This window comes from Scyliorhinus torazame, chromosome 5 (assembly GCF_047496885.1).
Source record: "Scyliorhinus torazame isolate Kashiwa2021f chromosome 5, sScyTor2.1, whole genome shotgun sequence".
In the NCBI taxonomy this organism is placed as follows: domain Eukaryota; kingdom Metazoa; phylum Chordata; class Chondrichthyes; order Carcharhiniformes; family Scyliorhinidae; genus Scyliorhinus; species Scyliorhinus torazame.
The window spans coordinates 261,725,058-261,745,753 of record NC_092711.1 but is presented as its reverse complement, the minus strand read 5'-3'; the positions used below and the strand labels follow the sequence as shown (position 1 = coordinate 261,745,753).

Here is a 20,696-nt window from a genome sequence, read left to right as displayed (position 1 = left end):
GCCTCCTCCGGAGACTCAAAATAATGGTGCCGGTCCTTGTAGGTAACCCACAGTCACGCTGGCTGCAACATGCCAAACTTCACCCCCTTCCTGTGCAGCACCGCCTTCGCTCGATTGTACCCGGCCCTCCTCTTCGCCACCCCCGCACTCCAGTCCTGGTATATCCGAACCTCCGCGTTCTCCCACCTGCTGCTCCTCTCCTTCTTGGCCCACCTGAGCACACACTCCCCATCGACGAACCGATGGAACTTCACCAGCACCGCCCGCGGAGGCTCGTTAGCCTTGGGCCTCCTCGCCAGCACTCTATGGGCCCCTTCCAGCTCCAGGGGCCCCTGGAAGGACCCCGCTCCCATCAGCGAGTTTAACATGGTGACCACATAGGCCCCCACGTCCAGCCCCTCCGGGAGGCCCAGAATCCGCAGATTCTTCCGCCTCACCCGATTCTCCATCTCCTCGAACCGCTCCTGCCATTTCTTGTGGAGCGCCTCGTGCGCCTCCACCTTTACCGCCAGGCCTAAGATCACGTCCTCATTGTCACAGATCTTTTGTCGAGTCTCGCGGATCGCCACTCCCTGGGCTATCTGTGTCTCCAGCAGCTTATCAATAGACGCCTTCATCGGCTCTAGCAGGTCCGTTTTAATCTCTCTGAAGCAGCGCTGGCTACCCTCCTGCTGCTCTTCCGCCCACTGCATCCACGCTGCCTGGTCTCTGCCCGCCGCCATTTTGTCCTTCTTCCCTCGCACCTTCTTCGGGTCCACCACCACCTTTTTTGTCGCCCTGCTCCTAGTTGAAGCCATATACTGACGCGGAGCTGTTGTAGACTCCTTCCCACACCGGGAAACCTCAAAAAAGTGCCTTTGGGGGCCCTGAAAAGAGCCCAAAAGTCCGTTTTTGCGGGAGCCGCCGAATGTGCGACTTAGCTCCGCATAGCGGCAACCGGAAGTGACCAAAGACAAAATTAAGACACAAAGACAAAAAAATACAATACAACCAGCTGCCAAGTCAGCCCTCCCTGCCTCAGCACATTGGTGGAAAGTGGTAAGAAGCAACGCTAATGCAACGGAAGAAGGAGAGAAAACACCCCACCCCTTCTCCAGCACTAGTAATTTACCAGCACTGGTCCAGACCGTGGAAGCTAGAGGGGTCACAGCAGGCAAGCACACAGCCACCAGGCAAAAGAGAAATAACTGGCAAAAAGATATTCCGCAGTGACATGGTATCCATCATACAATTCTCTGCCCCCTCACCCTGCCAAACATAGACCAAACTCAGTGAAAAGGAAACCAAGGAACACCAGCAAACTGAATGGCTCCCATAACGGGAGCAGCACATAGCTACTGAACATAAAAAGTCACCGGTAGTCCATTAAAATGTCCCGGTGCAACTTCCGTCTGCGCAGTTGAGCCAGGCTGCCGCCCCTCCTCTCCTGCAGTATGATCTTCCATCACCACCCTGACGGAGGACCGGGCCACAGGAACACAGGAGGTATTAACAGGTGACCCACAGGTCCAGAGCAGAATACAGTCAACACACAAAACAGGCCTTTAAATATATCCACAGACTGCTCAAGCAAGCCCTTCGACATCCTCAGCCAAAACCCTCCACTCACCGCACTCCAGGTAAAAGAGACCTAAAAGGACCTTCTTTCCTCCTTCCCTTCATCCAGTATGCAGCAAGTAAGTCCAAGGGAAGAGGCAGCAGGCAAACAAAAACGGCAGCAGCAGCAAAGAAATTCTCAGCTATAGCAGCCTCTGGGAATCTGAAACCACCAGCAAAAGTGAGCAATAACACAACCTGCAGCTGTGAAGTGCTCTCGCAACTAACAAGACCAATTCCTCATTAATAATAGCCTACAGGCTGGTCACAGTGAAAGAGGGTGAAATTGACTTTCAGGATAGAAACCACAGGAAGGCTCTGTCCTGCGTGTTTGATTGGACAGACAGGTGCAGCTGTGGTTGTCCTGGTTATGGGTCGCCACAATATTTAAAGATGGCTTGAAGCCTCACAGTCACAAAGCCCCTCACTCCCAGGCGGCGCGGTGCACTGCTGCTTCACAGCTCCAGGGGCCCGGGTTCAATTCCGGCCTCAGGTGATGTCTGTGTGGAGTTTGCACTTTATCCCCGTGACTGCGTGGGTTTCCTCCTGGTGCTCCAGTTTCCTCCCACAGTCCAAAGATGTGCAGGTTAGGTGGATTGGCCATGCTAAATTGCCCCTTAATGTCCAAAATGGTTAGGTTGGGTTACTGGGTTAACGCGAAAAGGTGGAGGCGTGGGCCTAAGTAGGGTGCTCTTTCCAAGGACCGGTGCCGGATCGATGGGCCGAATGGTCTCCTTCTGCATTGTAAATTCTGTAAAATTCGATGATTCTGCACTCCCCCAGCCCCCCACCTGGACCAGGGGCAACCCCTGACCTAGAATGCTTCAGCTCCCTGACCAAGCTCAACCCCCCCCGCCGAGGGGTTCCCCACCACTCCGAGAGCTGGACCAGCAGCTTCAGTGCCCTTGAGCTGCATGTCGGAAAATGGAAATGGCTTACCACCTCCTCACTTCCCCTCAGCAGCCATTGCATCAGCTTCACGTTTTTAAAAGGGAGTATTAAACGGTGTCCACGTGATTTCTTGCTGGGGAGCCAGTTAATTCCTGGGAGGCCGTTGCATTTGACTTCAATCTCAGCTAATGAGATGGAAAGAATACAAATGAGGGTTAATGACCTGCTCGCCATATTTGGGCGAGATTCGGAACACAACATCTGGATCAGGACGGTTAGATTTGTGATTTTGTCCTTTCCCGCTATTTAACCGGTGCGCACAGATCCACGCTGGGTGTAATGCGGTGGTTAAATCGCGCCATGTTTTTGATTTCGGGTGAAGACTTAAACACTCTTTTTCACAGACATTAGTGGGTGGCACGGTAGCAGAGTGGTTAGCACTGCTGCTTCACAACACCAGGGACCCGGGTTCGATTCCCGCACTGTCTGAGCGAAGTCTGCGCGTTCTCCCTGTGTCTGTGTGGGTTTCCACCGGGTGCGCCGGTTTCCTCCCACAAGTCCCGAAAGACGTGCTGTTAGGTGAACTGGACATTCTGAATTCTCCCTCAGTGTACCTGAACAGGTGCCAGAGTGTGGAAACTAGGGGATTTTCACAGTAACTTCATTGCAGTGTGTAAGCCTACTTGTGACATGAATAAAGATTATTAAATAAAAGAATAACATGTTTGTACTTGCAGATGTCGAGCAAAGACACATCCCTATTCTCTTTTATGCAAATAAAATGGACCTGAGCGATGCTTTGACATCAATTACGGTAACTCAGATGTTGGAACTTAATAACATCAAGGACAAACCTTGGCACATATGGTAGGTGAATGGATGACAGAAATATGTCATATAGTTGGGTTCAGCAGATAAAATGACTGACCTTTAGTTTGTTACTGACCTTCATTCAAAAGGTTGTGGGGAAAGTCTCAGATTTAAAACCTGAGTTGTATTGGTTCAGCTGACCTCTGCTAGGTAACATTTGGGTTAACATTGTTGGACTTGTCAGAGCAAAATCAACCTGGGTTCCTTAGCTATCAAAAATGTTAACGGAATGTTGACCTTTATCTTAAGAGAATTGGTCTATGAAAGCTAGGAATTGATGCTTTAATTATATAAAGCGTTGGCCAGACCTCATCTGGCATTTTGCATTCAGTTTATGGCCCGGTTTCATGAAAGATATATCGGGCTTGAAAGAAGTATGTTGCAGATTCACTAGAATGATAACAGGAGGGCAGTTGGCATAATCTTGGTTTCTGTTCCCTTGATTTTAGAAGGTTAAGTGATGATCCATCGAATCAAAGTGTTTAAAATAACAAAGGGCTTTGATATGATAGATTCAGAAAAAAATGTTCTTCTGGTGGGGGGACTGGAAAGACGGGCATTAGAGCTTGGCCCACCAGTTCGTGAAATTGGGAACTACTTTTTCCACATTAAGGGTTGCGGAAAACTGCAATTCAGTCTGCAAAAGGCTGTTATAATTTTGAAGACATAAATTAATAGTTTCTTTTTGAGTAAAGGAAGTGAATAAAAGGGAAAAAGGAAATAAATACATACAAAAAACAGATCACCTGATATGATGTTACATGGCCTATCCTAGTCCTTGTGTTTCTGAAAACTATTCAGTGACAATTGCTAAAACGTATATGCCAATGTCAGGTGAGAAGTAGATGGTGCCTTACACTGGGGCCGCAAGTTCAGACATGTTTTCATCCTTATTGTCTAGGTTCACGTGATTCATTATCTGCCGTTCTCAACTGTGGAAGGGAGAAAAGTATTGGGCATGAGTTGAGAAAGTCATGGCCAAACGTTAGCTTGAGCGGATTTTGCTATTTTCAAGGACTGCTTTTAAAGGCCTTCTTACTGGGTGATTGAGAGATTTGCATAGCTTTCTCATCTTGTCTGTTGTTTCTCTACGGTTTCTCAACCCAACTGCTCAAGTACCATGTGCTTTAGAGGCACAAGTAAACAGCCCTGGAAGCAAGAAAGGACAAGAGAAATAGGAAATAAAAGTAAATTGAGATAGTGGGACAAGTGAAGTAAAAAATCAAAAATGAAGAAATGGGAGAGTGGAAAATGGAGGAAGGGGAGAGTACCAAGATTTTTTTTTACAGATCTATTAATACAAACTTGCTCATAAAGGGCATGAGACACCTAAAACATCTTTGCAAACTATTGATCCCAATAGTTTTATTCACATCTACTGACAAGAATGGTAATTGGTTTGAGAAAAGGTATATGAGCACATTTCTGGCAGATAGAGGAGTTCCGCTAACTACTCTTTCTGTAGACATCCAAGTAGATTAAAAAAACGCATCTTGGGAGGAGTTGATGATTGATCCTTCTTGGGTGTGTTCTAGCATGCTGCATGTAGGAATTTAGATGTGAATAGATAGAAAATACAAGTAATTTAGGCTTCATATGTCAATTGTATCTTGGCCTGATTGAATGCTATGTTGATAATCAATTGTTCCCAGTCACCTATGTCTGAGTACAATGAACTGGATTCTCCAATTCCCCAGCTGTGTGTTTCTCAGTGGCACACCTTTCGTGGGATTCTCTACTCCCGCCGCTTCTCAACGGGATTTTCCATTGAAGCCACCCCATATCGCCGGGAAACCCATGAAGGGGGTGCGCTGCCGGCGGGAAAAGTGAATCCCGACGCCCGAAGAATTCTGACCAATATCTCAGAATTCCAATAAGTATTTTAGGTATATACTAAATGCATCATCTTAAAATTCAGGTACCTATACGAATAAAGTCATTCATGATCCAAAATGCTAAACTTTTGATTTTTGAACAGCAACTCACTTATTCAAACAACTTGTTCCACAACTATATACTGTCTGGTGAATTTTTCTAATCCATGTCATCAATGAACCCAACATCATCATGCAGACTACCAACCCGGATTGAAAAGAGAAAACAAGGTCACCTACAAATGGGTGATTATGTGACACCACACTTAAGCGTAAAAACCAAAACGCTCTGGGAGAAGAACACTGAGGGTACCAAAGAATTCCACAGTTTGAGGACTTTCAGAAAGAATGGCTGAGTGGGAAATTGACATCTTTATTTCTGGGCGAGAAGAGAAGGATGAGGATGTAGCATGGCATATTAAGAGTTCATAAGGGGCAACACAGTGGTTAGCACTGCTGCCTATGGCGCTGAGGACCTGGGTTCGAATCCCGGCTCTGGGTAACTGTCGTGTGGAGTTTGCACATTCTCCCCGTGGCTGCATGGGTTTCACCCCCACAACCCAAAGATGTGCAGGGTAGGTGGATTGGCCACACTAAATTGTCCCTTAATTGGAAAAATTGAATTGGGTACTCTAAATTTATTTTTAAAAGAGTTCATAAGAAACAACCAGAAAGTTCAGAGGAACACCACCATAATAAGATTGGCAAAATCAACACAAGATAGGTACAGGGGAATATTGGGGTATTCAAATCTTCAGGTTTATGAAGAGTTGTTGAAGTGTGTTTTTCAGTTTTATACTAGATATTCTATCCTGGTTCAATGTCACCAGCCACATTCATCAGCAAACTTGTCATCCTCCACAATCAGCCTAATATATAGGTAAATAATGGCAAGTCCTAGGATTTGAACTGGCAATCTTTACCACTGTAAACCAGCCTACTGGAACATATCAAGTGTCACCACTCTTTTCTCGTTGTGTTGAGTAGATGGTTTAAATATATTGAGACTTGAGCTACACTATCATACACCCAAGGAAGTTTGCAGGGTTTGGGGCCATTTGACCCCTTGCGCCAGTCTAATTTTACTGGCACACTTCCTGCCCATTGTCCTGTATCTTTCATCTTCTTCAAATATTTATTCAGTTCTCCATTATAAGATGCATTGCTCTTTGCTTCGACTACTCCCTGTGACAAAACATTTATGCTGCATAGAAATATATAATAATGCAACTTATTAAATACAACTCTTCCATTAGACCACAGAGCACTGTGCACAGTTCTGACTTCCATATTATAAATGAAGTACCACTGCAGATCCCTTGAAGACACACTGAAACAATTAATTCAAAAAGACTGCAGTCAGAATTTTCCAGCCCCCAAAGCCATTGAAATTTCCATTCACATCAGCGGGACTGGAATGAAGGGCTGGAAAATGCCAGCCTGCATTTCTCACAAGTAAACTAGATAGTTAACTATTCTTTAGGACAATGGCATGATGTCCCCAGTTGGTATATGAGATGATTGAAAACCCACTACAGATATTGCAAGAGATACATCCGATTGCCATTGCTTATTAAATACATGAGAATATTTTGGTTCAACAGGGATCAATCACTGACTTATTGCTGTATCTATATTTCTAAAAAAATAAAAACTTGCACACATATCACAATTTTCATGACCTCAGGATGTCTCAAAGTGCTTTGCAGCCAATTAAGTTCAGTTTAAGTCTAGTCACTGCTGTAATGTAGGAAATTTCCACCTTGTTTAACAAAAATTGGACACATATTAATTGGCCTTCACTTGCGAGAATGAAAATGCACATTTCTTAATTTTAATGAGAACTTACAAAAATCATAATTACCTCTTTAATAAAAATGATAATAATCAAATGATACTGACAAGTACAGATTTGTCAACGACGAAAGAGATGGTTGACAAAAAGAATAAATTAAACTTTAAGATAGTTTTCATGGAGGAGATTAGGGAGCTTGATTTTCAGGTATAATGTGGTCAGACATGTCAACTGATGAGGACCAAAGGATGGGGTCTGATACAAAGTTGTCATATTTCAAATAAAGGGTCAAACTATAGTTTGAAATATTTGAGATGTAGTCACTAAATTTCTGCTACTTCATACTGAGAATCTTTCAGCTGTTTGTCTCAATTTTCTGACTTGTTTTCTCCATGTTGGAAGGAATACATCATTGCTGTACAAATGTAGTTTTAATCCAGAACATCACAAATGTCGAGACTGAGGACTCAATGAGGATTATTTGTCTCATTCACAAAGAATTAGTTACCATACTGGCGGAAGAACTAAATTACTGACTTAGCATGTCAGGATATTCTCATACCAAGGACAGATAAACAACAGAATCGATCTTGGGCAGGATTCTCCGTTTCAGAAACAAAGTGTTGACGCCGGGACTGAATTGGTGGACTTCCACAACAACAAAATTGGCGCTGGTCCAAGAGCAATTCATGAGCTGTTAATGGGCGAGCACCGGTGCCACGTGGAACCCGATCGATTCCAATCAAAAACGGTGTCCAATTTGACGGAGTTGGGATTGCCACTTGAAAGGCTGACAAGCTGTAGCCACAAATTAGCACTCTATTCCCCACACAACGCTCACCCAGCCGACAAGATAGCAGCACGAAGAGTGGACGCAGAGCTCGAGACATTGCTCGACGCCGTGGGGGAGAGGCGGCGACCCTTTTCCCCAGTGTGGGAAGGAGGCTGCCAACTGCCGCTGGTGGCAGAGGCCATGAGCGCCATGGGCCCCACCGCCAGAACCGGACAGCAGTGCCGGAAGAAGTTGCACGACTTCCTCAGAGCGGCCAGGATGAGTAAGCTACACCGTGCCCCTGGCACCAACCCCCATCCCTCACACCTGTAACCCCCCCCTATCCTACCTGGAGGGCGACCGAACCCTACCTGCCAACAATCTGCTCGCACCCCACCCTGCACCACATGCCAGCACCCATACTGCCCGCCATGACCGTGTGCCCTGGCCACAAAGGCCACCAGTGCCAGCCCCTATGCTGCACACAAAGGGCCCTCCCCCAGGAGAAGGCGGTGCATAACCGCAGACAGAGAAAATCGGAGGGGACCGCCGGACCTGTGCCCCCTCACTGTCGCGGAGCAGCGGGCACTAGACCTGGTTGGTGGGCTGAGAGGGCAGTCGTCGAGGCGGAGGTCAGCATCGGGCAACCAAGTGAGCCCACGTTGAGTTGTGGTATCCCTATGGCATGCATTGCACGACCCTCACGCCATATCCCTCCACATCACCAACCCCACATCACCCCTTCACCACTCCCACCTTCCCCACCCACGATCCAATCATGTAAGTTGCAGGATCACCTGGCAATGAGGCGGGCCCTTCTGGTATCCCCCCGCCCCCAACCACAAGCAAATTCCAACAACGACGTGGCAATGGATACCGAAGGGAGCCCCTTAACATCAGTCCGAGACACCCCAGAGCACCAGTCTGGGGCCGACACCGACTTTCTGACACAGCGATCTCCAACATCCTCCATAATCCCAGAGACACTCACCTCGGTTGGGCATGTTGGTGAAGAGGCTCCTGGGGCACTATCTGGTGCATACCACACATGTGCAGCTGGAGTGGATGAGGGGGTGGATGGTTGGAGGGCGGCCAACCCCAGGGATTAGCTGCCGTCCAGACAGGTCTCAGGCTTCTGGAAACGGCAATCCCATCAATAATGGAGATGCAAACATGGAGCCAGTGACTACATGAGGGACTGGCAGCAACCATCCAGCATCTGCAGGGGAAGGAGGCGGTGCCGACCATGCGAGTGGCATCTGTAGTGGAGGCCTTGGGGACAAAGGTATTGGCCATGGATTAGGATGTCCAAGGCCTGCGGCACTCTGTGAGGGTGGTGGCCGAGGCACAGGAAAGACAGCCCTATCGCAAGCAGCTATGTATGAGGACCACCTGGACATTGCAGCAACGCACCAGAGTTTGGCCCAGCCACAACAGGTTATGACTGAGGGCATCAACGGCATTTCCTGGGCACTGGCTGACCTATTTTATGTGGCATTGTCTCAGAGGGAGGTGGCTCAGTCCCTGTGCTCCATGACTGCGAGCATTGAGACCCTGTTCAAGACAAGAGTGAGCCTCCAGGATTGGCAGTGCCAGGTGGCTGGGAGCTCCACGTGTTTTGTTGCTCTCTTTGGTTGGCTCTGAACATGGCGGTCAATATGGTCACCTTCCTTAATTCTAATTACGTTTGCTCTGGAGTCGCCAGGTATCTTTCAATACCGCCACAAGGTTCAAACCCGAATACTGATCAAAGACCCGATACACCAGTTAGTTAGTTCAAAGTCAATGCTTATTTATTTACACACACAGTTAAATATACTCATGCATTAAACTCTACAGACTAAACTATCACTACTGCTAAAGCCTATACTTAGCTTTGGGCGCCCACTCAGCCAGAGGAACAATGGCCGTTGTTCGGTTCTGAGGCTGCTGGGGTCGAACTGGTACAGGGGAACAGCTAAGGTCATCTGTCTGGTAGCGTGTGTTGACCTTGGACTTACTTGCTTCTGGTGCAGCTGGTGGACAGGTCTCTCCTCGGTGAGAGCCGGGTCCAAGAGAACAATACTCTTTTGGGGCTCCTTCTTATACCCAAAGGGGCTTCGCACTCTTTTGGGCGGGCCTTGAACGTGTCCCCAATCAATTGGGCCGTTTCTTGATCATTCCTATTGATTTCATCCAATAAAGGGTTGGGTGCCCTGATGGCTGGGCGTGTCCTAGGTGGCCGTTGGCCTGCTTTGTTTCGGCCTCCTCTGGCGCCGGGGTGTCTGCCTTACTATTGGTAAGTTACTCTTTTGTTCCCGGAGATGGGCCATTAGTCTGCTAATGGGCCAACAGTTTTGGTCTTGTCTGGGAGCTGCAGCTCCAATATACAGACAAGCTCTGAACCTGCTTATTTTCTCAGCATTGTCCATTTTCCCTGCAATCTTTGCAAAGTGTCCATTTTGTAATCGGGAAGTGGCCATCCCAGATGGCAACACACCCTCCTTGTGATCCTCAACGCGAAGCATGAAGGATCACATTACCGCGTCATCTTCGTTCTCTGACCAAGCTGGGCACCCATAAGCACTTCATAGGCTCTACACTGCTCTGTCCTATGAATTGCAACTTTACCTAAGTTATTTTATATACATACATCATTATAAAACTCTACGGGGCGCTATGACATTCAGGCATGCATTACAAAATAAAAAACTGGATCCTCTAACTATCCTAAATAAACTATCCTCACTTAAACAATCAAAAATAATCTGCAACATTTTAAACGGTACAAATAGCTGCAACACAGGTCTCTCTGGCTTGGCAGTCAAGCACAGAGCTTTACATTTCTTTATTAATGAACAAAACACACACAAATAAAACGGGTGCACTTTAATTCGCTTAAAGGGGTTGGGGGGGTGGTTTGTTGGAGTCTGAAGATAGGGGATGTAAATGTTTTTACCAGAGTGCGGTTGCGGGAGGGTCTCCTCCGCCATTTTCTGAGTCTAAGTGTCTGCACGACACTGCAGAGTATCGCCAGTACTAAGAGTGCTTCTACGATGTAAGATAATGAATACCAGGTGATAAACTTGTCACACCAGGTCGGGGTGTTGATACCTGTCTCGGGGCTAACTATCTCGGGGTACAGTGTATGGCAGGGGTGGGAATCATTCATGGACTGTGTGCTAGGGGTCAGGGGGGGTAGCGTCCGTGCGCAACTGAAGGGTTTCCGCTAAGATCCAGGTGAAAAGCATGAAGGTTGTCTTCATCTTTCCTTTTGTCGGTCTCCTTTTTCTTCCTCTGGGGTTCCGGAGTTCTATGGACACAAGCATAATATCTGTTATTATCTTGCTTAAGATCTTGTATGTCTGTCTGTCTGTCCTTTGTTGCCAATTACCCATTATAATTGGTCACCATCTGTGACTCACTCATTTAAAAAAAAAACCGAATATTTGGACAAGACATCCGAGAAAAATACTGACACAGTGCGAGCCGTCTCGCAGCCTGTGCGATCTACCATCCTAGTGTTTGAGGATGTAAATAGCATACGGAAGCAACCTAAGGGTCGCCAGAAACAAACAAAAAAGTTTTGAACTAAAAGTGCCAAAATGGGGTGCGTATGGGCCGCGACGGGTAACACTGGGTGGAATCCCTAGGTAGGACGGTGACCAGTGCTGTCTGTGCTCTACCCGAGCGTAGCTGACCAGAGGGGGGTCCTCAGGCAGGGTGGGGACCAGTGCCGTTTCTCCACTGCCTGAGCGACCGGCAAGAACGGAACAAATATGTGGTCATCGTGGGGGCTGCCTCTAGTGATTACCTTCAAATCAGGAGAGTAGCTATGATTGTTGTCTACCGACAAACTAGTTCCTCTGAATAGTTGTCTGTCGACAAACTTGTTCCATTAACTGCCAGTGGGCGTCAAAAGAGTGGTGACGTGGGACCATGAAAACTTTTAAATTCACAAACAACATTTAACATGTACATTAAACGACTAAACATACATTACAAACATGGTGCAGGTTCCATCAGAAAGGATACCGTATCTCTCCATCGGTTCCTTTTTACCATCATGTGGACACCTCATTGCTCAGTAGCAAACAGGGTCGCAAAGGGATTCATTTGGTGGGAGTCAGACTCTATGCCATCATCTTCTCCCGGCTGCCATACTCTTGACTGGAGTAGTTTGGCTAAAGCTGCTTGGGGCGAATTGGGGTCCATCTTATCATTCCGGATGAGCCTGAACGAATTGGCTCGGTGCCAGAATCGTGTGTTGAGGTTGGAGCTACTAGGTTTTAATCCGTAATCGTCGGGCGGTGGGTCTGGGTCAGGGGCTTTGATGTACGTGATTTTGAAGGGGTCAGTGGAACCATGCTCGGATTCGCAGGGAGTGGGGCCTGGTGCAGGGGTATAATCATAACGTGGTATGCTGTGGCTGTCGTCATTGCTATCGCCATCACTGTCGCTGCTGGTTGAAGGAAGGGAGAGACGGAGTCGTGCCTCTGGGGGTGGAGTTGAAGATGTGTCTGAGGACGGGCGGGACTGGCTGGAGGAGGGTAGGAATGCGTCATCTGTGGGCGGGCATCTGCTGCTGCGAGCGAGATGTGGTGTGCATGGTTGTTCTGCGAGCCATAAGCCTTAAGCTGGTTTATGTGAAACCACGCAGACTTGCCATTGGGATATGTGATCTTGTATACCGAGGGGCTGACTTTGTCTGAAATGGAGTACAGTTCGGAAAATTTGGGGGAAAGGAAGGAACTGGGGTTGTATAGGGAAAGCATCACTTGCTGCCCCACTGGAAACTCGGTGGCGTGTAACGTTTTATCGAAACAAGCTTTGCTTTATTTCCTCCTGGTCCCAAGTCTCACAGTTGCTGCGAGCTGGGCTGCCTTTATATTCTCAATAACTGCTGTACAGCATTTTCATGCGTGAGGGCGGTGACTGCGGGGCTGGCCAAATCCGGTCCTAATAAACACTCTGTCCCTTTCATGGGGCGTCTGGTCATGAGGGTGTGGGGGGGTGTATCCTATGGACGTGGATACTAGGTTTCGTAGGAACATTAAAGTAAATGGGAGAACTGAATCTCAGGTTCTGTTGCACCATTTTCCTGAGAGTGGCTTTTAGAGTTCTGTTCATCCTCTCTACAATGCCGCTTGACTGGGAGTAGTATGCTATGTGAAACTTCTGCCTAATTCCTAAAATTGTGAGGACGTTCTTCATTACTCGTCCTGTAAAATGGGAGCCTTGATCGGGCTCTATACTGCATGGGAGGCCCCATCTTGTAAAGATGTGCTGTGTTAGGATTTTAGCTGTTGTTTTGGCCGTATTTGTTCTGGATGGAAAAGCTTCCACCCATTTTGTGAAGGTGTCGATGACCACCAACACATACTTAAAACCATTTCTGCAGGGGGGTAGGGGTCCTATGTAATCTATCTGCAAATTCGTCCAGGGGCCATTAACGGGGCGGGTGTGACTAAGCTGAGCCTTTCTTGCACATCTGTCCGGATTGTTCTGGGCACAGATCAAACAATTTTCAATGTAATGGGTTACATCGGCTTTTAAATCAGGCCACCAGCAGAGAGGTCTGAGGTGGGTTAGGGTGGGTTCAATGCCTTGGTGTCCATGATTGCCATGGAACTGACAAATAATCTGGTTCCTGTCCTGGCTGGGAACTACATAAATGCCGTCTTTCAAAATCACACCGTCATGTGTGGTTATTGCGTTCTTAAACTTATCGTACGGGGCTGGGAAGGTTCCTTTTAAAACTTCCCTGAGCTTTTCATCTTCCTTTTGGGCCTTTGCCAGATCCTGAATGTTGGTCTGTGAGACCTGAACTACTGGGGTGCTCTCGGGGGCTTCCAAAAGTAACCATGTCTGGAACCTGCCTTTGCTAAGGTGTCGGCTTTAACGTTACCAGGGGGGGAAGAACGGTGATGACTGTGAACCTTAATGATACCATATTTCCTATCTTTAACTGTCTCTAGGATATGCCGGAGTAATGGGGCTGATGGTAGGGGCTTTCCGTCTGCGGAAACAAACCCTCTAGTTTCCCACAGGAGTAGTAATTCTGTTAAACTATTGCAGACATATAAACTGTCCGAATATATGTCTGATGTGGTCGGAAACGAGTCAGGGTGATCAACAATGTAAGCTATGGCTGCCAGTTCTGCTGCCTGCGAGCCGAGGTGTCCTGGTAACTTTAATGAAATCTCTTCAAGAGCGCATCCCTGCGCGTCCTCTACATAAATGCCGCAACCGGTGATTCTCTTTCCATTCAAAACTGTGGAGGAGCCATCCACATAGGTTTTCAGGGGTGCGCACGTGTCTGTGGGCTGGGGTCTCTGGGGTGTATTACCTGCTTTCCTGGGAGCTGTCTTAGGTATAATAAGGCCTGAATTATGGTTTGTGGTGATGATCTCACACTCATGTGGGGTACCTGCATACTGCAAATTGTCAGCTAGGAAAGTGTGGGTCTTGGTTCTTTTAACTGCAATGCCCTGTCCCTGTAAAAGAAGGGTCCAACGGGCTGCGCGGATTTGGCTGACTGTGCCATCTTTAAGTCGACCGTCTAATAATAGCTGTGTTGGGGTGTGTTCAGTGAGAATGGTGATGGGGTTGAATCCTGTAATGTAGGCGAAGTACTGTACTGCCCAAAAATCTGCGAGCAGGTGCCTTTCGCAGGCAGAAAATCCTTGCTCGACAGGATCTAACACGGGTGAGGCGTATGCCACGGGGCCTAATGGGTCATGGCGTTCTGGAGGAGCACGGCCGAAAGGGTTCGGTCGGTGATTGCTACTTCGATTGCGTACGGGGAAAGTGGATCTGGGACCTGTAATGCTGTGCTGAGCCCTCTCTTTAAAGCATCCACGGCATCCGTGTGCTGTGGAAGCCATTCCCAAGGTGCCTGTTTCTTGAGAAGGTCGGATAGGGGCACTGCTTTTGTGGCGAAACCGTCGATATGGTTTCTGCAGTAGCCAACCAGTCCTAGAAATGACCGGAGGGCTGAGACATTATGGGGAAGGGGCAATTTGACGATCGAGTCAGTTCTCTTTTGCTCAATCTCGCGTTTACCCATGTGTGATTACTGTACCCAAGTAAATCACTTTTTCCTGCAAAATCTGGGCCTTTGTGGGGTTCTCTTTACATCCAATCTGTTTTAGGAGTCCAAGGAGTTCGGCGAGAAGCGAAATGTGCTCTACCTTTGTGTCTGTCTGCAGTAGCAAGTCATCTGCACACTGGACCAATCGGGTCGGGGAAATTTTGCTAATCCATTTGCCAGCTGTCAGTGGAAAATGGAGGGGGAGTTTTGGAAGCCTTGTGGAAGGCACGTCCACATGTATTGTCCCTGGAATGTAAAGGAGAATTTGTATTGGCACGCTTCATCCAATGGAATGGACCAAAAGCCTTTGCTAATGTCCAAAACCAAATTTTTTTTTGACTGGATTCCCTGTTCGAGCATGGTCTCGGGACTTGTGGCTATGGTGGGGGCTGCTACTGGGGTTACTTTGTTCAGTTCCCGGTAATCAATGGTCAGTCGCCATGATCCATCGGGTTTCCTGACGGGCCAAATTGGTGCGTTATTTGTGGAGGCTACTGATCTGAGTACGCCTTGGTCAAGCAAACTCTGTATTACCTTTGAAATTTCTTCCTCTGCTTCTTGGGGAAAACTGTACTGCTTTTGGGGTCTGGGGTCGGGTCCTGTAATATTCACTAAGCCAGCTATGTGGCCACAGTCGTGCTTGTGCTGTGCAAATGCTGCTTTGTGTTACTGTAGGATTTCCCTAACTTCTTTGTCCTGACGAATGGCTCGAGGGTCGAACCAGAAGTCTCCTACCGCGCTGATTGCATACTCTCCAACTGTGAGCGTGGCGGGGGCTCGTGCTGCCTTTGCCATTCTCCATACATATTTATTTACCGTATCAAATGAGAGGTTGTGGGAGCTCATAAAGTCGATTCCTAGGATGTGTTTAGCTGTCTGGGGTAGATCGACCAAAACTACGGGGTGTTTAGTCGTAATATTCCCTATTTGTATCGCTACAGGGGCTGTGATGTGTCCTTGTTGTAAATGACCTGTAAAGCTGCTGAGTGTGATGGTGTCTGTTGTGGGCCACGTGTCTCGTTGAAACATCGCGGAGGAATTGAGCGTGGTGCGGGACCCTCCTGTGTCCCAAAGAAATTCTACGGGGTGTCCCCATATTTTGCCTGCTACTACCGGTCGACCGGACTTATCCCAAAGGGTGTCGCAGACCCATGTTGGGGAGCCCGAACACTGTCAGTCGGTGCCGTTCATGTCTGCGTTCTCTGAACGGGCGCTAACACTATGGATTGGCTTTGCCCTATTCTTATTTAGGGTGCCTGTCTGTTGGTTTCTCTGCTGCTTTTGGGGCGCGTTGCACTCTCGTGCATAGTGTCCTAATTGTCCACAATTGTAGCATTCCTGGGATTTAGGCTGCGGTGGGCTGTTCCTGCCCTCATTTGCCCATGCGGGGTTCTGGTGCGTCCTAACTGGATTCATGTCTGCCTGCTCTTCCTCTGGTTTTGCAAATGCAGTTTTGCCTTGGACGGATTGTTCCCAAGAGTGGGACAATCTTTTCAAAACCCATTTCACGTTGTGGGCCTCGCCTGAGGAGTCGTAATTTGCTCAAGCTCTCTGTCCTGCCTCTGTCGCATGAGAGACTAGGATTCAAGTCCATTTGGCCATATTATCCGCGGACAAATGGCGCGGGCTAACTCTCCAAATACTGCTGTGAAATGTATCCACAAGCGTCCAGCAAACGCTGTGGGGTGCTCTGTTTTCTTTTGCCTACACTTGTTTAGTCCTTCTACGGGGTCTCCTGTGTTACAGCCAATTGCATCCAGGATTGCTGTGGGCATTTCTTGGAGTGTGCCTCCTCCTACATTCTGTGGGTCGGGAAGGCTGCCATGACTGAAGGGTCGAGGCTTAAAACTGTGAGCTTCACTTGCTCCTTTCCGTCCAGGCCGTACATGGTAGCCTGCTGTCTAACTCTAGCGAAAAACTGGTAGGGGTCTGATGTGGGAAGGAACGGTGTAATTTTTCGACATGCGTCCCGATTTTGGGTTACGGTTAATGGGGTTGTGTATAGGAAATCTGAGTTTCCTTCTGCTGTGGCCCGGCGGTGTGTGGTTACAGGGTTCATGGGGGTGTGTTCTGCCTGTTCAGTCAGGGGTTGGGGTGCTTTCATTTCCTGGGGTTTTTCTTGCTTACATGTCCCATGTACGTATCTCTGGGCAGTTTCATTTAACTCCTGCCAATCGGGGCCGTTTTCAAAACAAAACAAACAAAGAACAAAGAAATGTACAGCACAGGAACAGGCCCTTCGGCCCTCCAAGCCCGTGCCGACAATGCTGCCCGACTAAACTACAATCTTCTACACTTCCTGGGTCCGTATCCCTCGATTCCCATCCTATTCATGTATTTGTCAAGATGCCCCTTAAATGTCACTATCGTCCCTGCTTCCACCACCTCCTCCGGTAGCGAGTTCCAGGCACCCACTACCCTCTGCGTAAAAAACTTGCCTCGTACATCTACTCTAAACCTTGCCCCTCTCACCTTAAACCTATGCCCCCTAGTAATTGACCCCTCTACCCTGGGGAAAAGCCTCTGACTATCCACTCTGTCTATGCCCCTCATAATTTTGTAGACCTCTATCAGGTCTCCCCTCAACCTCCTTCGTTCCAGTGAGAACAAACCGAGTTTATTCAACCGCCCCTCAGAGCTAATGCCCTCCATACCAGGCAACATTCTGGTAAATCTCTTCTGCACCCTCTCTAAAGCCTCCACATCCTTCTGGTAGTGTGGCGACCAGAATTGAACACTATACTCCAAGTGTGGCCTAACTAAGATTCTATACAGCTGCAACATGACTTGCCAATTCTTATACTCAATGCCCCGGCCAATGAAGGCAAGCATGCCGTATGCCTTCTTGACTACCTTCTCCACCTGTGTTGCCCCTTTCAATGACCTGTGGACCTGTACTCCTAGATCTCTTTGACTTTCAATACTCTTGAGGGTTCTACCATTCACTGTATATTCCCTACCTGCATTAGACCTTCCAAAATGCATTACCTCACATTTGTCCGGATTAAACTCCATCTGCCATCTCTCCGCCCAAGTCTCCAAACAATCTAAATCCTGCTGTATCCTCAGACAGTCCTCATCGCTATCCGCAATTCCACCAACCTTTGTGTCGTCTGCAAACTTACTAATCAGACCAGTTACATTTTCTTCCAAATCATTTATATATACTACAAACAGCAAAGGTCCCAGCACTGATCCCTGTGGAACACCACTGGTCACAGTCCTCCAATTAGAAAAGCATCCTTCCATTGCTACTCTCTGCCTTCTATGACCAGTTCTGTATCCACCTTGCCAGCTCACCCCTGATCCCGTGTGACTTCACCTTTTGTACTAGTCTACCATGAGGGACCTTGTCAAAGGCCTTACTGAAGTCCATATAGACAACATCCACTGCCCTACCTGCATCAATGATCTTAGTGACCTCCTCGAAAAACTCTATCAAGTTAGTGAGACACGACCTTCCCTTCACAAAACCGTGCTGTCTCTCACTAATACGTCCATTTGCTTCCAAATGGGAGTAGATCCTGTCTCGAAGAATTCTCTCCAGTAATTTCCCTACCACTGAAGTAAGCCTCACCGGCTTGTAGTTCCCGGGATTATCCTTGCTACCCTTCTTAAACAGAGGCACAGCATTGGCTATTCTCCAGTCCTCCGGGACATCCCCTGAAGACAGTGAGGATCCAAAGATTTCTGTCAAGGCCTCAGCAATTTCCTCTCCAGCCTCCTTCAGTATTCTGGGGTAGATCCCATCAGGCCCTGGGGACTTATCTACCTTAATATGTTTTAAGACACCCAACACCTCGTCTTTTTGGATCTCAATGTGACCCAGGCTATCTACACACCCTTCTCCAGACTCAACATCTACCAATTTCTTCTCTTTGGTGAATACTGATGCAAAGTATTCATTTAGTACATCACCCATTTCCTCTGGCTCCACACATAGATTCCCTTGCCTATCCTTCAGTGGGCCAACCCTTTCCCTGGCTACCCTCTTGCTTTTTATGTACGTGTAAAAAGCCTTGGGATTTTCCTTAACCCTATTTGCCAATGACTTTTCGTGACCCCTTCGAGCCCTTCTGACTCCTTGCTTAAGTTCCTTCCTACTTTCCTTATATTCCACGCAGGCTTCGTCTGCTCCCAGCCTTTTAGCCCTGACAAATGCCTCCTTTTTCTTTTTGACGAGGCCTACAATATCTCTCGTTATCCAAGGTTCCCGAAAATTGCCGTATTTATCCTTCTTCCTCACAGGAACATGCCGGTCCTGAATTCCTTTCAACTGACACTTGAAACCTCCCACATGTCAGATGTTGATTTGCCCTCAAACATCCGCCCCCAATCTATGTTCAGTTCCCGCCTAATATTGTTATAATTAGCCTTCCCCCAATTTAGCACATTCATCTTAGGACCACTCTTATCCTTGTCCACCAGTACTTTAAAACTTACTGAATTGTGGTCACTGTTACCGAAATGCTCCCCTACTGAACCATCTACCACCTGGCCGGGCTCATTCCCCAATACCAGGTCCAGTACCGCCCCTTCCCTAGTTGGACTGTCTACATATTGTTTTAAGAAGCCCTCCTGGATGCTCCTTACAAACTCCGCCCCGTCTAAGCCCCTGGCACAAAGTGAGTCCCAGTCAATATTGGGGAAGTTGAAGTCTCCCATCACCACAACCCTGTTATTTTTACTCTTTTCCAAAATCTGTCTACCTATCTGCTCCTCTATCTCCCGCTGGCTGTTGGGAGGCCTGTAGTAAATCCCCAACATTGTGACTGCACCCTTCTTATTCCTGATCTCTACCCAGATAGCCTCACTGCCCTCTGAGGTGTCCACCCGCAGTACAGCTGTGATATTCTCCCGAACCAGTAGTGCAACTCCGCCTCCCCTTTTACATCCCCCTCTATCCCGCCTGAAACATCTAAATCCTGGAACGTTTAGCTGCCAATCCTGCCCTTCCCTTAACCAGGTCTCTGTAATGGCAACAACATCAGAGTTCCAAGTACTAATCCAAGCTCTAAGTTCATCTGCCTTACCCGTAATACTTCTTGCATTAAAACATATGCACTTCAGGCCACCAGACCCGCTGTGTTCAGCAACTTCTCCCTGTTTGCTCTGCCTCAGAGCCCCACTGTCCCTATTCCCTAGTTCTCCCTCAATGCTCTCACCTTCTGACCTATTGCTCCCGTGCCCACCCCCCTGCCATACTCGTTTAAACCCTCCCGTGTGACACTAGCAAACCTCGCGGCCAGGATATTTCCTGGTCTAACTGGGGTCCAAACGTACTTTGAAACCCATTCTGGACAGAAAACAGAGATTGCAATTCTGCAATTTGCTTCTGGCACTTTGCGTGATCTACGGAGCTCTGCCTTTGTTCTGTCGTGGAAGTGTGGAGTGCTTGTAGGGCTGCTTTTAAATCATTGCACTGTTTCTACAATTGCTCTACCTGTTGCTCAGTTTCTTGGCTTACCAAGACCGCGCGTTGCGTGTCCTGGTAGGCCTTATCGTACTGGGTCTGAAAACTACTCAAATGGGTGAGACAAGACTGGTGTGCCCTCCTGGCATCATCCACCTCTCTGTCCCTCGCTGCTAACTGTTCTCTTAACTCCTTATTCTCCTTCTAAAATTCGCTCACATCTCCCTCACTATTTCTGTCTCTCTCCTCAATCTCTCTATGGAGCGTCCTAATGACCTCCTCTGTGCCTCGCAATTGTGCCAAGCAGGACACGATTGCCATCGGCTTGCGAGCTTTCCCCAAGCTCTTCTTATGAATCTCTGACAGGTTCTCCCACCAAGTATGTCCTATACTCCCGGAACCTGTTTCGTCAT

At 47.9% G+C, this 20,696-nt stretch overlaps 1 protein-coding gene across 1 annotated transcript in view; it reads left to right on the top strand.

The window, feature by feature from the left end:
* Positions 1-20,696, top strand: part of LOC140421090 (ADP-ribosylation factor-like protein 6) — a 106,959-nt gene that overhangs the window by 70,977 nt on the left and 15,286 nt on the right. The window contains exon 5 of the mRNA XM_072505456.1: positions 3,225-3,354. Coding sequence (XP_072361557.1) covers positions 3,225-3,354 — 130 coding nt within the window. The remainder of the gene's footprint in view (positions 1-3,224; positions 3,355-20,696) is intronic.